Source organism: Mycteria americana, chromosome 3 (assembly GCF_035582795.1).
Source record: "Mycteria americana isolate JAX WOST 10 ecotype Jacksonville Zoo and Gardens chromosome 3, USCA_MyAme_1.0, whole genome shotgun sequence".
NCBI lineage: Eukaryota > Metazoa > Chordata > Aves > Ciconiiformes > Ciconiidae > Mycteria > Mycteria americana.
This window is the reverse complement of record NC_134367.1, coordinates 51335952-51351853: the sequence shown is the minus strand read 5'-3', so window position 1 is coordinate 51351853 and position 15902 is coordinate 51335952. Positions and strand designations below refer to the sequence as shown.

The 15902-nt window shown below is 47.1% G+C and overlaps 1 protein-coding gene across 1 annotated transcript in view; it reads left to right on the top strand.

Moving 5' to 3' along the window:
• The first annotated feature begins 8298 nt into the window (after nucleotides 1-8298).
• SCML4 (Scm polycomb group protein like 4) overlaps nucleotides 8299-15902 on the top strand; it is a 46429-nt gene continuing 38825 nt past the window's right edge. Inside the window, exon 1 of the mRNA XM_075497327.1 lies at nucleotides 8299-8454. Within this exon, the coding sequence (XP_075353442.1) occupies nucleotides 8299-8454 (156 nt within the window). The remainder of the gene's footprint in view (nucleotides 8455-15902) is intronic.

The window sequence follows — 15902 nt, the reverse complement described above, 5'->3', positions numbered from 1 at the left end:
GACAGCACTGTCACCGCTGCTGAATTTCACTCAAAAAAAAAAAATCAGGCTGTAAGACGACACCGAGAACCATTTTTTCTTTCTTTTGCTCTTAGTTACAATGAAAGGAGCAGACACTATCAATTTTTTTGTCTGGATTTTGAAGAATCCTGTGCTGTTTCTTGCCAGCTCCCTGCCCCTTCATTAAGGCACCGAGACCATGAGAGGGAGGAGAGGGTAGGGAACAGCACCGGATGCCGCTTGCGTGATGCCTGGTCCTTTCTCACCCCGATGCAGTGACAATACCAAACACAGCTCTGCAGGACCTGCTCTCAGCAGCTGCAGGGCCCCTTCTGAAGGGGGGAGAAGCCAGCAAAGCACCCTTGGCAGAAATGTTGCTGGGTTTCTGCTGCACTGGGACACATTTGGAAGAGTAAAAAGATGTTTTCTTGTTTGAACTCAGTTGGATTTGGATCCTCTGGCAAAGTATTTAATAAAGTGCCATGCAATTGCTATTGCAGTGTAATCTTCAGCACATTTTGCAGCTGGAGAAGTGCAGGTAAAAAGGGCTGAAACTAGCTGCAAGGATAAATGTGCTATTTCCCAAGACGCAAATAGCCAAGCAGCAGTGTGCCAGCCATGTCCAGACTGGCCGCCGCACCTCCTTCCCTACCCAGGAAGCAGGGGACAAACACGGAGCAATTAAGAGAACAGCCATGGGTAGTTTCCCGAGCACAGGAGAGAAGGATGCTTGGTTTTCTATACATTTGTGCCCTGTAACTGCCTGACTCTGGTGTCTGAGAGGGTGTCAGGTCTGATAGGAGCTTTTCTCAGCATTGAAGCTTTTATATTCTGTCTTCTGCTCTCGCTTGTGCACATCCTTGACATCTCGTAAGACAGCTGGCCAAACCTGGGGGAGTACAAATGTGGGCCTCACATCTCTATCTGTTACACATTTCCATTACACCTGCAAACCTTTGCACCCCTTGCTCTCATGCCTCATCAGGTCTGTCTGCAATGAGTCAACAAGTCCAAAAGTCATATGGGGAGTGAAGGAGAGCACAAGTTTGTGAATACATGAACTCTTACTCTGCAGGAAAGTAGACTAAAAAAATGCAGACCACCTTTTTGCCATGTGTGTCTCAGACACAGAATGATGGCACTGAAGGAAATCAGGCCCATCTCGCCCTCACCCGTGCTGCCATCTCCCATAGTCTCTCTGGCTGACACGATGGCTCCAGGGCAAGGGAGACAGAGTCTACGCAGTGCCAGATGCTGGTATATGCTGTTTGGGATGCTACTTTCAGTTTCATCTCCTTGGGAGTGGCTCCAAGCAGAAGAAAAGGTGTCTGTATTTTCTCCAGCCTTTTCTAAACTGCTGGTGAGAATGTTTAAAACACGAGATGATAGCTGGCAAAATTCAACTACTCTAGGAACTAACAGGGGAAACACATTCTTTTGTCCAACTGAGAGGTACTGAAATATTTTGCCCGCTTTTCCTTGAGAAGCAGCATGTGGCAGTGGTTGGGACATAGGTGATGGGAGCAGAAGGAGCCTGGACCCTGCCATCAGCTGGCCTTGTCCCAAGCAAGTCATTTCCCATGCCTGGTTCTCCTCCTGCCTCCTGGAGGGGATGCTGTGGGACATGTGGGAGAAGTGAGACACTGAAACGGTAGGAAGTTCCTCACTTAGGACCTTGCAGCGAGTCTGGGACAAGCCCAGGAATCTCAAGTCTTTCTTACCTGTGAAGCTTGAGTTTCCACTTCCAAAAAGGCAATGATTTCTTCTGCAATGCAATGTACTGTTAACCGGAAATATCCTGAATACAGGATAAGACAGAACTGACCATTGGGGGTAGGCATGAGCGGCCAAGGGTGGGATTCACCTGGGCATTGTAGATATCAAGATCTGAGCTTGTTTTTCTGGGCTCACTTTACAAACAGAACAAACATGCATATATAGGAAATCATTAACCTCATCCTAATATTGGGTCTAAAATAGACAAGTCAAATCCAAATAGGATTAGTTCTGGAAGAAGACACCTAAATAAAGGTGTCTACAAGGAAGTGACAAAGCCCCCATGATAGTCAAATTGCACCTGATCAGTGGACCCCAGAGCCACTCAGCCAACTGTAAAGTACATCTGAGTCTGGGCTGACTGCACACCTTCAACCACATTGGGTAGATCTCCACTGATACCATGGGAGGTCAGACGTCAAGCACACACAGAGACACCTCTGTAGAAGGGTCCGAATGTAGGCATTTAGGTGTCCTAATCTGTTATTGAATTCTTCCCTATAACTAAATCTGGTTGCCTAAGATAGACTTCTAGTACCACCTGAGATGACCTGAGGTGCCCAAGACATTTTGGCAGATGTGACACAGGGTGTAAGACAGATCCCATCTGAAATGACTGGAGGTGCCTATACTGAGGTGACTGAGCTTTGAAATTAGGTGGGGTGAATCCCATTCTTGGTTGCCACAGCTACCACAGATGTTTGTGGTGTTTGTTTCTTTAATGAGTGGTTTGGGAAAATGGGCCTTTCTACTCAGATCCTGTTGGCTGGACAGTCTCAAGGGGTTTATGTAGAAATCCTCTTCCTGGGGTCAAAATGGGCAAAAGAGTCTCTCAGAGAAGCAGCTTCTTCTCACTTCAATCCCCAAGGCAATAGGCAAGAAAAGAGAAGAGCTTTGCAAATCGCTGTAGAAGAACTTCATGCCACGGCTGAAAATTATCCTGACCTTTCTTTGAACAACGGTGAGATGGGTGCTCTCCATGCAACGTCATTAGGCAGTCATATCCAGACATGCAGAGTATATTGGTTCAATGCTTTTATTAGCAAAAATTCCTACTGTCTGCTTCACTAAACACTTACCTTTCATGTACTATGTGGTGCTGCTTTGGTATTCATGATGAAGAGATGTGTAACGCCTCATGTCCCTGAATACTACCCAAGAGGAGCACGCAGGTATAAAGCTTTGCTTCCAGATCAGGCAATGCTTCTCATTTTGCTCACCTACTCCACAGGCCATCATCTCCGAGCGGTCACAGGGCAGGGCTGCCCTGCTGTGCACAGAGAAGGAGGGGAAAACAGTCCTGTTACTGGCTGAAAACTCCCCTCCCTCCCATTTAATAACGTGATATTCCCCTGCAGAGCGTGCTTTCCTGAACAACAGCTGAAGGAAAGACAGACAAGATTACAAGAAGTTTATGTCGTCTCCACATAGGCTGTTGGGTATGTAGATCTGGGAGACATGAAGCTCTGCAGGAGTCAAGAGTTGGAGGTAAGGCTGCAAGTGCTGGCAGGGCCTCCTGGGTCAGAGTCCTTCTGCAGCTGGGACCAGTGGCTGTACTGGGAGTGAAGGGCATTCTCCTTCAGCTGCTGTGCAACGGGCACATTTTCTACCTGACTGCACTTTTGCACCTTCCTTTGGCTTAAGGCATGAATAGCTTGATCCTTCCCTGTGCATCATCATGCGCCAGTCCAGGCACAGGTTTGCATGAGACCTGGTGTAAACCAAGTTTAAATGATCATCCCCTGGAATTACCAATATAAAATTTAATGTGATATTTTTACCTTCAGCCCTTGCAGTTACTGGAGCGCAGGTTAAAAGCTGCATTTATTGCAGGCATTTATTTTTATGAAGAACGGATCTTTGCAGTCCATCAAAAATACTCAGCTTGGGAGGAAATGCACTGTAGCTCCCTCCACTATCAGCTATAGTTGCCAGCATGGTAAACTGTGTTGCTAATCATATAGCAAATACACCAACACATGATGCAGGGCAAGCACAGTGCAAAGCACGGGCTGCTAGAAACATCCCACAGGCTACCAGTGTCAGTCTAGGGCATGTTTTCCTCTCCATCCCTGGCCTTCCACAGCGGTGGACTACCATGCACAACGTGCTCGTTGGGTCCTTCTGAAGTCAGGGCAGAAACTCTGCTGCCTGGAGGGGGCAAGAATTCACCCTTCCTGCCGTGCTCACCCAGGCATCGGGGCGGGGAGAGGTGTTTCCCTGCTGCCTCCTCTCTGGGATCTGATGCAGCAATGTGGAAGGCAGGGTTGGAAATTAAATTTCCAGATAACAATGTTTGAGAGACAAGTAAGGAAAGGTTACCCTGTGTCTAGCCCTGCATTAAGTGATGAGAAGCCATAAATGTAAAGCAGTTTCCTGCTGTTATTTTTATACTAAGAATAGGAAAGTGATAGACCTAGGTCAGTGTGCTGGTTTTGGCAGGGATAGAGTTAATTTTTTTCACAGTAGCTAGTATCGGGCTGTGTTTTGGATTTGTGCTGGAAACAGTGTTGATAACACAGGGATGTTTTTGTGACTGCTGAGCAGTGCTGACACAGGGTCAAGGCCTTTGCTGCTTCTCACCCACCCCACCAGCGAGTAGGCTGGGGGTGCACAAGGAGCTGGGAGGGGACACGGCTGGGACAGCTGACCCCAAGTGACCAAAGGGATATTGCATACCACATGGCGTCATGCTCAGCATATAAAGCTGGGGAAGAGGACAAAGGGGGGGACGTTCGGAGTGATGGCATTTGTCTTCCCAAGTCACCGTTACATGTGCTGGAGCCCTGCTTTCCTGGAGATGGCTGCACACCTGCCTGCCCATGGGAAGGAGTGAATGAATTCCTTGTTTTGCTTTGCTTGTGTGCGCAGCTTTTGCTTTCCCTATTAAACTGTCTTTGTCTCAACCCATGAGTTTTCTCACTTTTACCCTTCTGATTCTCTCCCCCATCCCACTGCGGGGGGGGGTGAGCGAGCGGCTGTGTGGGGCTTGGTTGCCGGCTGGGGTTAAACCACGACAGTCAGACCGAAGCTATGCCATGCTCAGCCGTCCAAAGCTAGTGGCTTAGGAAGAGTACAAGGACAGGGCAAATGTATACTGATTTCCCTCCCAAAATACTCTCCCAGGCTATTTGTACCACAGTGATTTCCTGAACTGAGGGGGTGTCTTTGTTAGTAGCCTGTAATTTTCTTCCTTGAATTTGCCCTTAAATTGCATTGAGTTCTCTTAACTTGCCTTGAAGTCACCAAGCTTTCCAGCAGCTGAGCTGTGGGTCAAGCCCAGGCTGTGGCAGCGGGCGGAGGTGCCGCAGGAAAATCCTTCCGAGCTAACACCCTGCCTTTGTCGGGGGGCAGTCGGACAAGCCCTTGTGTCCTATGGCCGACCCGCAATTTGTCTGCGTGTTTTTCCAGCCTGTCCAAGAGCTTTCTCCTGGCTGTAAGAGAAGGTCGTGCTGTCACCCCCTGTCAGACAGAGGCAATTTTTGCTTGTCTGCTGTCTTCCCCTGCTGCTGGGGAGCACACTTGCCTTCCAGGATCTGCAGCAGCGTAAAACACAGTAAATGCCACCAAAGGTGCTCTCTTAGCACGTCTCTTGGCATAAAAGAAAGGAGAATCAAGTCACAGTTAGGTTTGTAATTAAGCATAATAGCAACAGCTGGTATACTGCAGTTGACTTCTTGTCTTTGCTGTATCAATTCAAATACGTTACACTGAGGTAATTTTGTGCACGGTCCAGTTGGGTCTCGTGTGTCAGCACACGTGGCAAGGAGCTTGAGTTTTGCCAACACACAGTGTCACAAGTGTCAAGAGCAGAGAGAGAGGAGAAAAAAAATTGTGATTGCTAATATTTAGTGTGTTTCCTGACCACCATGTGTTTACTTACTTCACTAGCTGCAAAAGAAAGTGACATTTCAGTCAAAGAAGTGCTCTAGGTCAGCAGCTCTTTCGCTTCGGGGGCTGTTAACTCTCAGAGTTTCTGAGGTGCCACCAGCTACGTTTACCATCAAAGGAGGATACAATAAAGGCAATGCAGTGTGGTGTTCAATGCAGGTCCAAATCCCCTGCCTCACAGCCTCAAGGCCACCAGTGGCCACCACCGTAGGAACTACTGCTCTTCCCCAGGTAGGGCACAAACTTGGGCCGGGCTTATCTTCCTCGGCCTCTGCCAAGCTCCTCTGTGAAAGTTTGCGTTGCCAGGCTTTGTTTAAAGCAAACCAAAATGCAAAGCCTGAAACACTAGGCTTTCATAGTGGGTTTTTGTGCCAAATCCAGTGTAAGCCTTGCATTTCCCTTCCCTGCTGAACTCCCTGCCTGCAGCCAGCCTGTAACATAACGTCCCAGGGATGTTTTGTTTTGGGAGGTGGAACAGACACTGAGGGTGTCCCTCAGAAAGCACTATGGGGCGGAGAACGCACACTGCTGAAGACAGAAGGAAAGCGATGATGCTCAGGAGAGACAAAGCTTTTCCATTTGACTCCCGCTGTGGCAAGCTTGATGCTTTTAACCCTGAAAGTATACTCTCTCCAGTCTTTTATTCATTTATTTATTCAAGTCATTATATGAGACTTTTATTTGGGAAAAATCAGAGCCCCATGGCAGGCTTTCAGGTGGTTCCTGAGCTGGCAGAGCATGCCTGGAGAATGCAACCACAGCAGCCCTGGACAATATGGTAAATTAGGCACTGCAGGTTTGCTCTGATCTGATGTTAGACATTCAGTGTTTGCATGAGAGTTTTGGGCAGCCTATGTTGAAGACTGGAAATCTTATAGTCAATCTGTAAGTCCTGCCATATGTAACGGATCTATCTGACCTGAGCAGATACCTCTAGTGCTAGTAAAAAACCCCAGTTTTTAATAGACTGCAAATAAATGCATTTACTGGAGGGTAGGGCTGGGAGCTCCCTATTTTTCTTATCCTACAGCAGAATGTGTAAACTACTGACTGGGTCAGACCAGAGAAGCGAGTCGCTTGTTAGTCAGTCATGTTTACAAAGTTTTAACTAGGCAAAACATATTTGCCTTTGAAGCAGAGAAGCCCCCAGGTGCAGACACTTGTCACCAGAGGCTCCTATCCAGTGGTACCCTTCCCACTATGTGGGTGAGCAACCCCAATTTCATTCCCAGCAATGTCAGCTCTGATCACTCCGATCACTCTGGGTTCTGACATTGGGAGATTTGAAGTGTAGTGAGAAATTTGTAGATTTTATAGTTTGTAGATTCTGTAAAAATTTGAAGTTGTTTGTACTAATAAACAAACCTTTACTTGCTTTATGTTTTTTGAGCTTAGAGGATGCTCTTGGACCACATCTGTAGGCTTTTCTCTGTAGCTGAGAGGGCTATGAGTCTGCTCTGTCAAAACAGAGAGCAGGGAGTCTTCCGTTATCACTGGCCTGAGGGAGCATGAAATTGAAAACGTCAGCCATCACAAGGCTTATCATAAAAGCATGCGAATTGCTTAGACCCTTATGTCTAGCAATGTACGCAGGCAGGACTGGGACTAGTATTCTGCCCACGCGCAGGAAAGCAGACGCCTGGACAAACCAACATTTGAAAATGTATTTCTGCAGTTGTTTTTTTTTTTTATTGACCTTTGTTAGCACATGACCCTTGCCAGAAGCTGTGAAGAATGCTGTATATTCCCTTGGTACTCTGTGTATGGTTGTATATTTGTTTTCTTTATTAAAACCTGGACAGAGGAAAATGGACCACATTCCACTCCATTACCCCTGCTCAACTTAATCAGCTGCATGGAGTTGTGGCGAAATAACAGCTTTTGATGGAGTACATCCAAAAGCCCACTACTAACATGCACGGTAACAGATGCTATAAAATTGCAGAGAGTAAATGTTTGGCAATTCTCCTCTAACGCGGCTACCTTGTGCCGGCAGCCTCGTGGTCCAGGTCTGCCTCCTCGCTCAGGAGTGCCGTGTATGAAGCGGAGGGAAGTCCATTTTGGGATCGGTAACACTTCTGAGATGAGGGAGGATTTGCAGAACCGCAGAATCCGGGAAAAAAAATCAGGTTGGCGGGGACCTCAGGAGGTCAGCTCCTCCAAACCTCTCTGAAAGCAGGCACTGATGGCTGCAAGCTCATCACGTGCCTTCATCACCCTTATCTGCAGCATGCAGGGTTAAGGTGGCCGTTGTGGGGTTCGCCCATTAGACATCTGCAACAGAGACCTCGCCACCTGAGCCAGCTCCCTGTGCTGTATTCACGGTCTGCGGAGACAAACGGGCACGGCGAGGGTTTTGTCCCGCTTTGAAGAAACCGAGGCAGCTGCGGTCAGGTGAATCCCACCCCGGAGCGCACATCTGCGGCGTGTTTGTTGCTGCGTTATGATCGACAGTCACAGAGAAAATGTCAGCAGGAGAAAACGTGTTACTGCGCTGCGTTCGGATGACAAACCTGAAATCAAAAATAAATAAAAAGCTCTTTTTTTTTTTTAATTTTCTTTCTCTCCCTTCTGGTTGATCGGCAGATGAGCCACTTGCCGTGCCTGCCCCCCAGCCTGGCCGCCGGGGAGATGCAGTCCCCCAGAATGGCGGGGAGGAAGCGAGGGCGGCCCCCGCTCCAGCCGGCGCCCATCAAAATGGCCGTTCACAACCTCTACTCGGCACCAGCCGGTGCTGTGCCGGTCGTGAAGATCCCAAAGAAGAGAGGGAGAAAACCCGGGTACAAGGTAGATACGTGTTTTTCACACTCCTTCTCCACCTCCTGCTGGGTTTAATAAATTTTTCTCCTAGGATTTCAGGTGAAATGCAGGTGAATTTCAGGAATGGAGGCAAAGTTGTGCAAACGTCAGGCTGAGCAATGCAAGAAAAGCAAGAGAAGCAGTTTTCTCTTCTACCCGAGCTGGTGAAAAATAGAGGGAATATCTTTTTTTAAAGTTTACCGTTATTTTAATTTGCATTGTTTGAAAATAACTTGTCTCCCACAGTGTTGTGTGAGATGACTACATACCTTCTGGGAAGTGTTTCTCATTTGTCGCTTTTTTCTTCTCTCTCACTAACAGTGATTAGAAATGAAACAAAATGAAAGGAAAAGGAAACGAATATGGGGGGATAAAAGGAGAAAATAAAGCTAATTTCCAAAGGGGAAAAAAAGGGACATTTTAGAAAGTAATGAGATTTCACTTACTGAGGGAAAGGCAGTTTTGATTATTTGTCTGGCTCACTTTGGGGGAAAATCATGCCCAGCTCTCCATGCGACCCAGGTGGGGAGGCAGGGCTAAAGAAACAGAAAAACCCTGAGTGCCTTCAGCCCCTCGCATGCTGCCAGCGGGCTGGGGCTCTCCCACGTGCCCCATCCCGGGTGGGCTCGGCACTGGTGGGAGCTGGGCCACCATTGCACCTCAGACCAGGCGAAAACAGGGCCGCGATGCTGAGGGGAGACGAATTTATTCTGGGGAGTGAAAATGAGCTACAGCGTAGTGAGGGGTCTTGTTGTCAGTAGGTTGCTCTGTTACTCTCTCCGTCTCTGCAGCCAGCTAGGGGCACCCTGCGTGTTTGCTGGGCATGTTCCTTGTTTTTAATGGGAACGGTTACAGACGTGCAGTCTGTTACACAAGGAGGGCAAAGTGCTGACTGTTAGAAAATAATAGCCGCTTAAGTTCCTGATGTCAAAACAGAAAAGCAAGTAACACGAGCGGTGCACGCATAGGGCCTGTCCCAGCCTTCCCTGGAAAAGGGCTCGGCCCCGGCTGTTGCCCAGCTCTTCCCTGGGTCTCTCCCGGCTCGGGGGAGGCAGCAAGGCCCCGTGCATCGTGCTGCTGGCCGAGCTCCGGGCACAGGCACCAAATGTCTCAGCTCCTCGGGTTTGGGCTTTATCTAGAGCAGGCTACCCTTATCGTTGTCCTTGCCTCCTTTTCACCTCCTGCCAGACCTTCTTCTTCGTCCCATCCTCCAACCTCCATCCTCCCTCTTCTCTCTTTTCCAGGCAAGCCCTCCTCACCACCCCTCTGCATCCCGTTTCCAGAATCCTCTGCTCCTCTGCATCCCCCTGTGCAACACCTACTGCAGCGGCCATCAGTACCTCAGCCCTTAACACTTTCTCCTCATCTTCTGCCTTCTCCTGTGTCTCTCCACGCTCTCCTTACTTCATCCATACCCCTCTCTGCTGTGGAGGCACATTCTGAAGTGTGTTTCAGCATGTGCTGAAAACAGACCTTGCATGGCTAAGAAACAGTTCCACCTGCAGTTTCCCATTTCTTCTGAAAAGCCTTAACTTTGGTAACATGAATGCTATAACAGCAGCGGCCAAGCAGAGCCAACGACAGCAGGCTCAGGTGTCCTCTCAGGATTACCGCAGAATTTTATAGCGGTAGTCCAAAATAGAGCTGCATGTCCGAGCTAAGACTGGGGCAACTACTCTAGTCTTTTGTAAAATGTGGAATATGGAAATAATTATTATTTTTCACTTCAGTATTAGGTTAAAACTCTGGGACAGAAACATCTGAATTGTTTTACTTGAGTTAGTTGTTATTACCAATAATTTAAATTATTATCAGTAGCGCTGGGTCACTTATAGGCTCTTTAGATCAAAACCATCCAAGTCTGGGATAATAACACTTTGGAGATGTGGTGAAATTGAGTCCCTGAGATGATCAAGTGATTTGCCAAATACCACAATGACCTTGTATGCGAAGTTTCAGCAGACCCCAGCCTTTCTGCCCCTGCTTGTCTTGCTGACCCCCATTTCTTATTCCGCATTTACATTTGATTTGTAATTTGAAAAAAAAAAAAGAAAAAGAAAAAGAAAGTGCTGGGGAGTATGTTTTGTTCCACCCCAAATGCACTCACCCACCTGTGAAAAAGCCTTTCACCAACCACCATATATCTGTAAGCAGGAGAAGTGAAAAGGGAAACTTAAATTCCTAAAATGCTGCAGTAACATTACACTTCGGACCTAGGTGGCCAAGCAGCTGATTGCTGTTGCCCCCTTCTCTTCCAAAGGGAAGCTTTTCTCCCCACTGGGTACCACACACGCCTCTTCCCCATCCCCAGGGACTTAGCAGGGAGGCGACGGCATCCCTCCTTCAGCGGTGAATCTGGGATGATGTTATTTCTCGGTGAGTGATGGTGAGTGAAAAGACATCCTTTTATAACCGATGGCTTGAGTTTCTGGAGCTGACACTTGTGAGCTGTAGCATCCGAGGCATCTGGCCTGGCGCTGTTTATTTGCCCTATAGGATTGGTACACCAAAGCAACATTTTCTGTGAGGCGCCTTTGTAGGCTGTGCGCTCAGCTGAAGTGGACCCCTCTCCGTCACAAACCCTTTCCCAGCGCGAGTCAAAGATTACATTTTTTCATGGGGAACTCTAGCTTGATTTAATTAGCTCGCTAATTGTATGACTTTCAGATACCATGAGACTTAAACGCATTTTAAAAGATTACTCTCTGCCCAAATGGCAGACGACCAAATTCTTTATAGCAACCAGATAGCTGAATTATTACAGAACAGATGGAAAAATACTTCTAAATTTTTAGCAAACTAGGAATTTACAGCCTAGATTTAAATTTATTTTGACCGAGATGTGAATAACAGACATTTTTAATCACATGCTCTTTATAGCCAGATGACCCATTGCCTGTTTTCACTGATATTAAAGCAAATATCTGTGTCTTCCTAAAATGACATTTCATCACGCTTCACCACCAAGAGAAGTCCTTTTCCTCACTATCCTGTTTATTTTTTCACAGCTTTGGTTATAAAATTTCATCAGCTGTTTTTCCAAAAACTGTTTTGTACCTGATGTGATGCTATTTGCCATAAAATGCTACATTTTCCCTAAATACAATATTCTTTCTAACTGTCTGAATCTCATTAGGAAAATGTCTATTCTGGCAGCTGGGGGGTGGTTAGTAGATGGATCAGTTTTATTTCTCTGGCTGTAAGTGAGGGGCAGCCCCAAAGAGCCTGTACAAGGGAAGGCTGTTAGCATCGTGGGGGGATTTGCGGTGTTAGAGGACATCAGAGCGACACACATGTGGGGCAGCGCTGTGGCGAAGACCACCACATCCCTCCCAGAGGGCAACAAAACGACGGCCCCATCCGAGCAGCCCGAGGGCAGTTTGTCCCCCCCGTGCCACCACAGCAGCTCCTGCCTGGGGAGGTGGCCCCAGCCTGGGGCAAGTGGTTGGCTGGGACCTTGCAAGGTCCTGCCAGGTGGGGTGGGCAGCGAGAGTCACCCTGCGCAGGATGGCACATGGAGCGTGGAGTGACAATTTCTATTACAGGGCATAGGTTCCCCTGCTGCCCTAGAAGTCGCTATTAACGATGACAAATAAGCAGTCAGGATTTGGACATACCAGGATCGAGATTGCACAGACAAGCTTAAAGTGCCCTGATTATTCACCTGTCCTGTGATACAGCCTTGGATTTCAAGGTTGCATATGCTTCTCTTAAGGCTACCTGCCTCATTCACTGCAAAAGACTTTGAGGATGTAGGAGGCTGCATGCAGACTCCCCTGCATCCTTTGCTGTGCAGAAGAAAGGTATTGCATGAGACAAGAAGAAAAGGTGGGAAAGACCTTGGACTGTGTTTTGCCATTGCCAGCACAGTGCTGACCCCTCTCTGCCCCAGCGACTGAGCTGAGCTCTGCCTTCCCTTGTGCTGAGCCTTCTCACCCACAGCCAAATGCACAGAGAGTGTGAGGTATAGTCAAGGACCCCAAAACATGTACTTGGAAGCTCTGTGCTTCCCTAGTGCAGGTTTAATGGAACCTTTTTGCCCAGCCATCAGAAGCCCACATGGCAGGACCAGGCTGTCCCAGGCACTCACCTTGGTGCACATCTGTGTACACATCTGCAGGGGCTGGAGGTGGTTTTCTCTTCAGCAGCAAAAGCTCTCGTGGCCAGGAGGTGCCTCTGCCCTCCTGGCTGGAAGGACACAGGCCCATGGGGATGGGGTGAACCCCAGCCTTTTCTAGCAGATGTTTTGTCAGGACAAGGGACAACCAGTACAGGAGAACTAGGAGCCATAAAGACGAGGACCTATGATCTAAGTGGTTTAAGAAAAGTACAGAGAAAGTTTGCATCTTGGTTCATCTTGTTTCTTTCCTGTGTATTTTATTATACAAGCTGGCAGAGAACTTGTTCAGAAGAAGAAAAAGCTATGTGGGAAATGTTCTTCTCTCTCTTTCACTTTTTTTTTGTGTGGGATGACAGAAATATCAGCTAGATGAATCCTGACTGCTCCGAAGGGGTGTGTAGAAACTCCAGGACTCAACAGGAGTTTCACAGAAACTCCAGGACTCAACAGGGTCCTCCTCGTTTGGGGCCACTGCATACTCAGATAAGCCTGCAGCCAGCATAAATGGCACGAAAGCCCAAGTTCTCTCTGCATCTAATGCACTGTGACTTTGGCAAAGTAGACACACTTATTTTCTTCCCAAAATCTCTGATCAGCTTTCTCTGATCTCTTTTCCATGGTAGAAGGTTGTAAGACTTGGGGGGCTGGTTGTACCTCTTGTTTTAAAGCAACCATTGCCTTTTATATCTCATGCTGTGCACGTTAAAACTTATGACATTTGATATTCAAAAGCTGATTCAAATGCCTTACCACAAGGATTTCCCAAAGTGCTCTGACAGATTTGCTCTGTCTCCTTTTCTCTCTTTCTCTCTTCTTCACTGCTTTTTTTCACTTTTATGCATATGTGCTCTCTACTGCCAAGCTCTCAGTCAGTCAGCTGGTTGGTTGGGCTGGCTTTTTGATAGAGAAGGATCGGTCCAAGAAAAGATATCTTTAAATTAAATACTTGGAGAACTATGCTTAGTGATATTCAGGGACTACTCAGGGTTTCAGTATCCAGAGGGTATATTTAAGCCACGTTTGCTAGTGTACTGTCTCCTGTAATCAGGCATTGTTTTATTTTGATCTAATGAAGGCACATTCTCTGCTACCCCTAATAAAATGGCATTTATCTGTATCCAGAGGCTGTAGAGCACATACTGTTGCAACTAAGTTTGCAGTAAACTGTTTGCTAAAACAACAAACTGCCAAGAAGGGGCTTCCAAGCTGGAGAGTTTACACAAGTCTTGCCCTCTGTTTATTTGCTCTTCAACATAAGACTGCCTGGGCCTCCAAAAGCCAGGGAACGGGTGGAGAAAGAGTCTACCGGGCACTGTCCTGTCTTCACCTCCACCGGGCTGGTGATACTGGTGGGGCAGCGCACACTCAGACGGTGCACGAGACTCAAGGGCCGGAGAGGGGACTTGTGTGCCTGTGTTTGGGGCCACTGGGCTGTGAGCCAGTGGGGGGGATAAGGAGCCAACACACAAGTGAAACAGAAGTTTTTAGGTGTGCTGTCTCCAATAGTGTCTATATGAATGTGTGCATGTGTGAGTGCATATATATATTTTTATATAGGATGAGAGGAAATGGCCTCAGGTTGTACCAGAGGAGGTTTAGATTGGATATTAGGAAAAATTCCTTAACTGAAAGGGTTGTCAAGCATTGGAACAGGCTGCCCAGGGAAGTGGTTGAGTCACCATCCCTGGAGGTATTTAAAGGACATATAGTTGTGGCACTTAGGGACATGGTTTAGTGGTGGACTTGACAGTGCTAGGTTTACGGTTGGACTCGATGATCTTAAAGGTCTTTTCGAACCGAAATGATTCTATGATTATATATATATATATACATATATACAAGTATATATGTACGTCTCTATATAAATGTATATACTTGTATATCTGGGTATATACTATGTACAAACACACATGTGTATATATGCATTTATTATATATGCATATGTGTGTATCATCAAAAGTGAGCCCAGGAGCCTAGCATAAGGGCAACCCAAAGTTTCACAGTGCCAGCCCACTTCAGCATAGAAAAGTGAGTCATCAACATGTTGCTACAGAACAAAACCAAACCTTGCTGTTTCTTACCTTCCCACATGGGATAAACCCCAAACTGCATCAGGATCTTGATTTCTGAAACACTGTTTTCCTCCCATTTATTTTAATTGCTGGGAAAACAAACCGACAACACTTTGCCTCTGGTCTCTCCTGACCCCAATCCGAAGGCAAGACAACCCTATAAAAACAGGACAACACAGGAAGGTGAGGACTGGCATTAGCCAGAGGCCAGCTCAGGGTCCCTAGTCCCCCATGGCTGCCATACAGCAGGAGGTAAAATCCATAGCTTGTCTTAAATCCACTTATTGAACATTTTCTCCCTTGTTCAGGCTAAATCCAAAGGGATTTAGCCTGGCCTGGCGGAGGGGAGGCAGTGGCACCATGTGGAGCTGGTACCTGGCACTTCTGAGACAGGTGGGATACAGCCTCCGCCCCAGGCACCAAACAGAGCCCTGCAGGGGATGCTGCCTGCATGAGGAGCCAGCTTTTATTTCCATCCGGGCTTATTGTGCCCATCTTTCCACAGAGGTTGCTCTGAGGGAAACTCTAGGTTGCATAAAGGAGCAAGTTCAGGAAGGGCTTGGTGGAGATCTGGCAGGCAAAAATTACACCTGTCTCAACAAAGATGGCCTTTTTGTTTGTTTTGATGGGTACCATCCCAGCATAGGCTACCGTGCTACTGAAAGGAAGAGAGACCTTGAATTCCCTCTTAGTGAAGCCCTTGCTGGGATATGCCAGTAACTGGGGAATGATCCAAACTCCCAAAGATTTAATGATAAAAAACTCACTTGGGTGGCACTAAGTCCAACAGCCTTCCCTTTCCCTTTCCCCAGCTTTCTCTTTTTACCATTACACTGAAACAGTGACCATTATTTTAGACAGTTGTAATCATAATCATGGACAACATGAATCCAAAATGACCTCTACTCTCCACCAGGACTTGCTCAAAATTTGGGTTTGTAGCTAGTGGTCTGGTTTCATTTCTACCTACAATATACTTTGTACATTATTTCCAGGAAGATCTGAGAGAAGCAATATTCTGTAAATTTAACAGGTCTAAAAATTACTTTTTATTCTTACGCTTGTCACTTGTCATTTTTACTTTTGGCCACTGAAAAACAACAACAAAAAAATCACCTGCCAGAAGAACAGCTCAGTGTAGTGTATGTAAATATATAAACCAGGCAGCTGTGTGCCTGGTTCTCTGCTTCCCCCCCCCCTTCCCTTCGTAGCAAAAAGAAAAGTGAGAGCAGTACCTTCAGGTC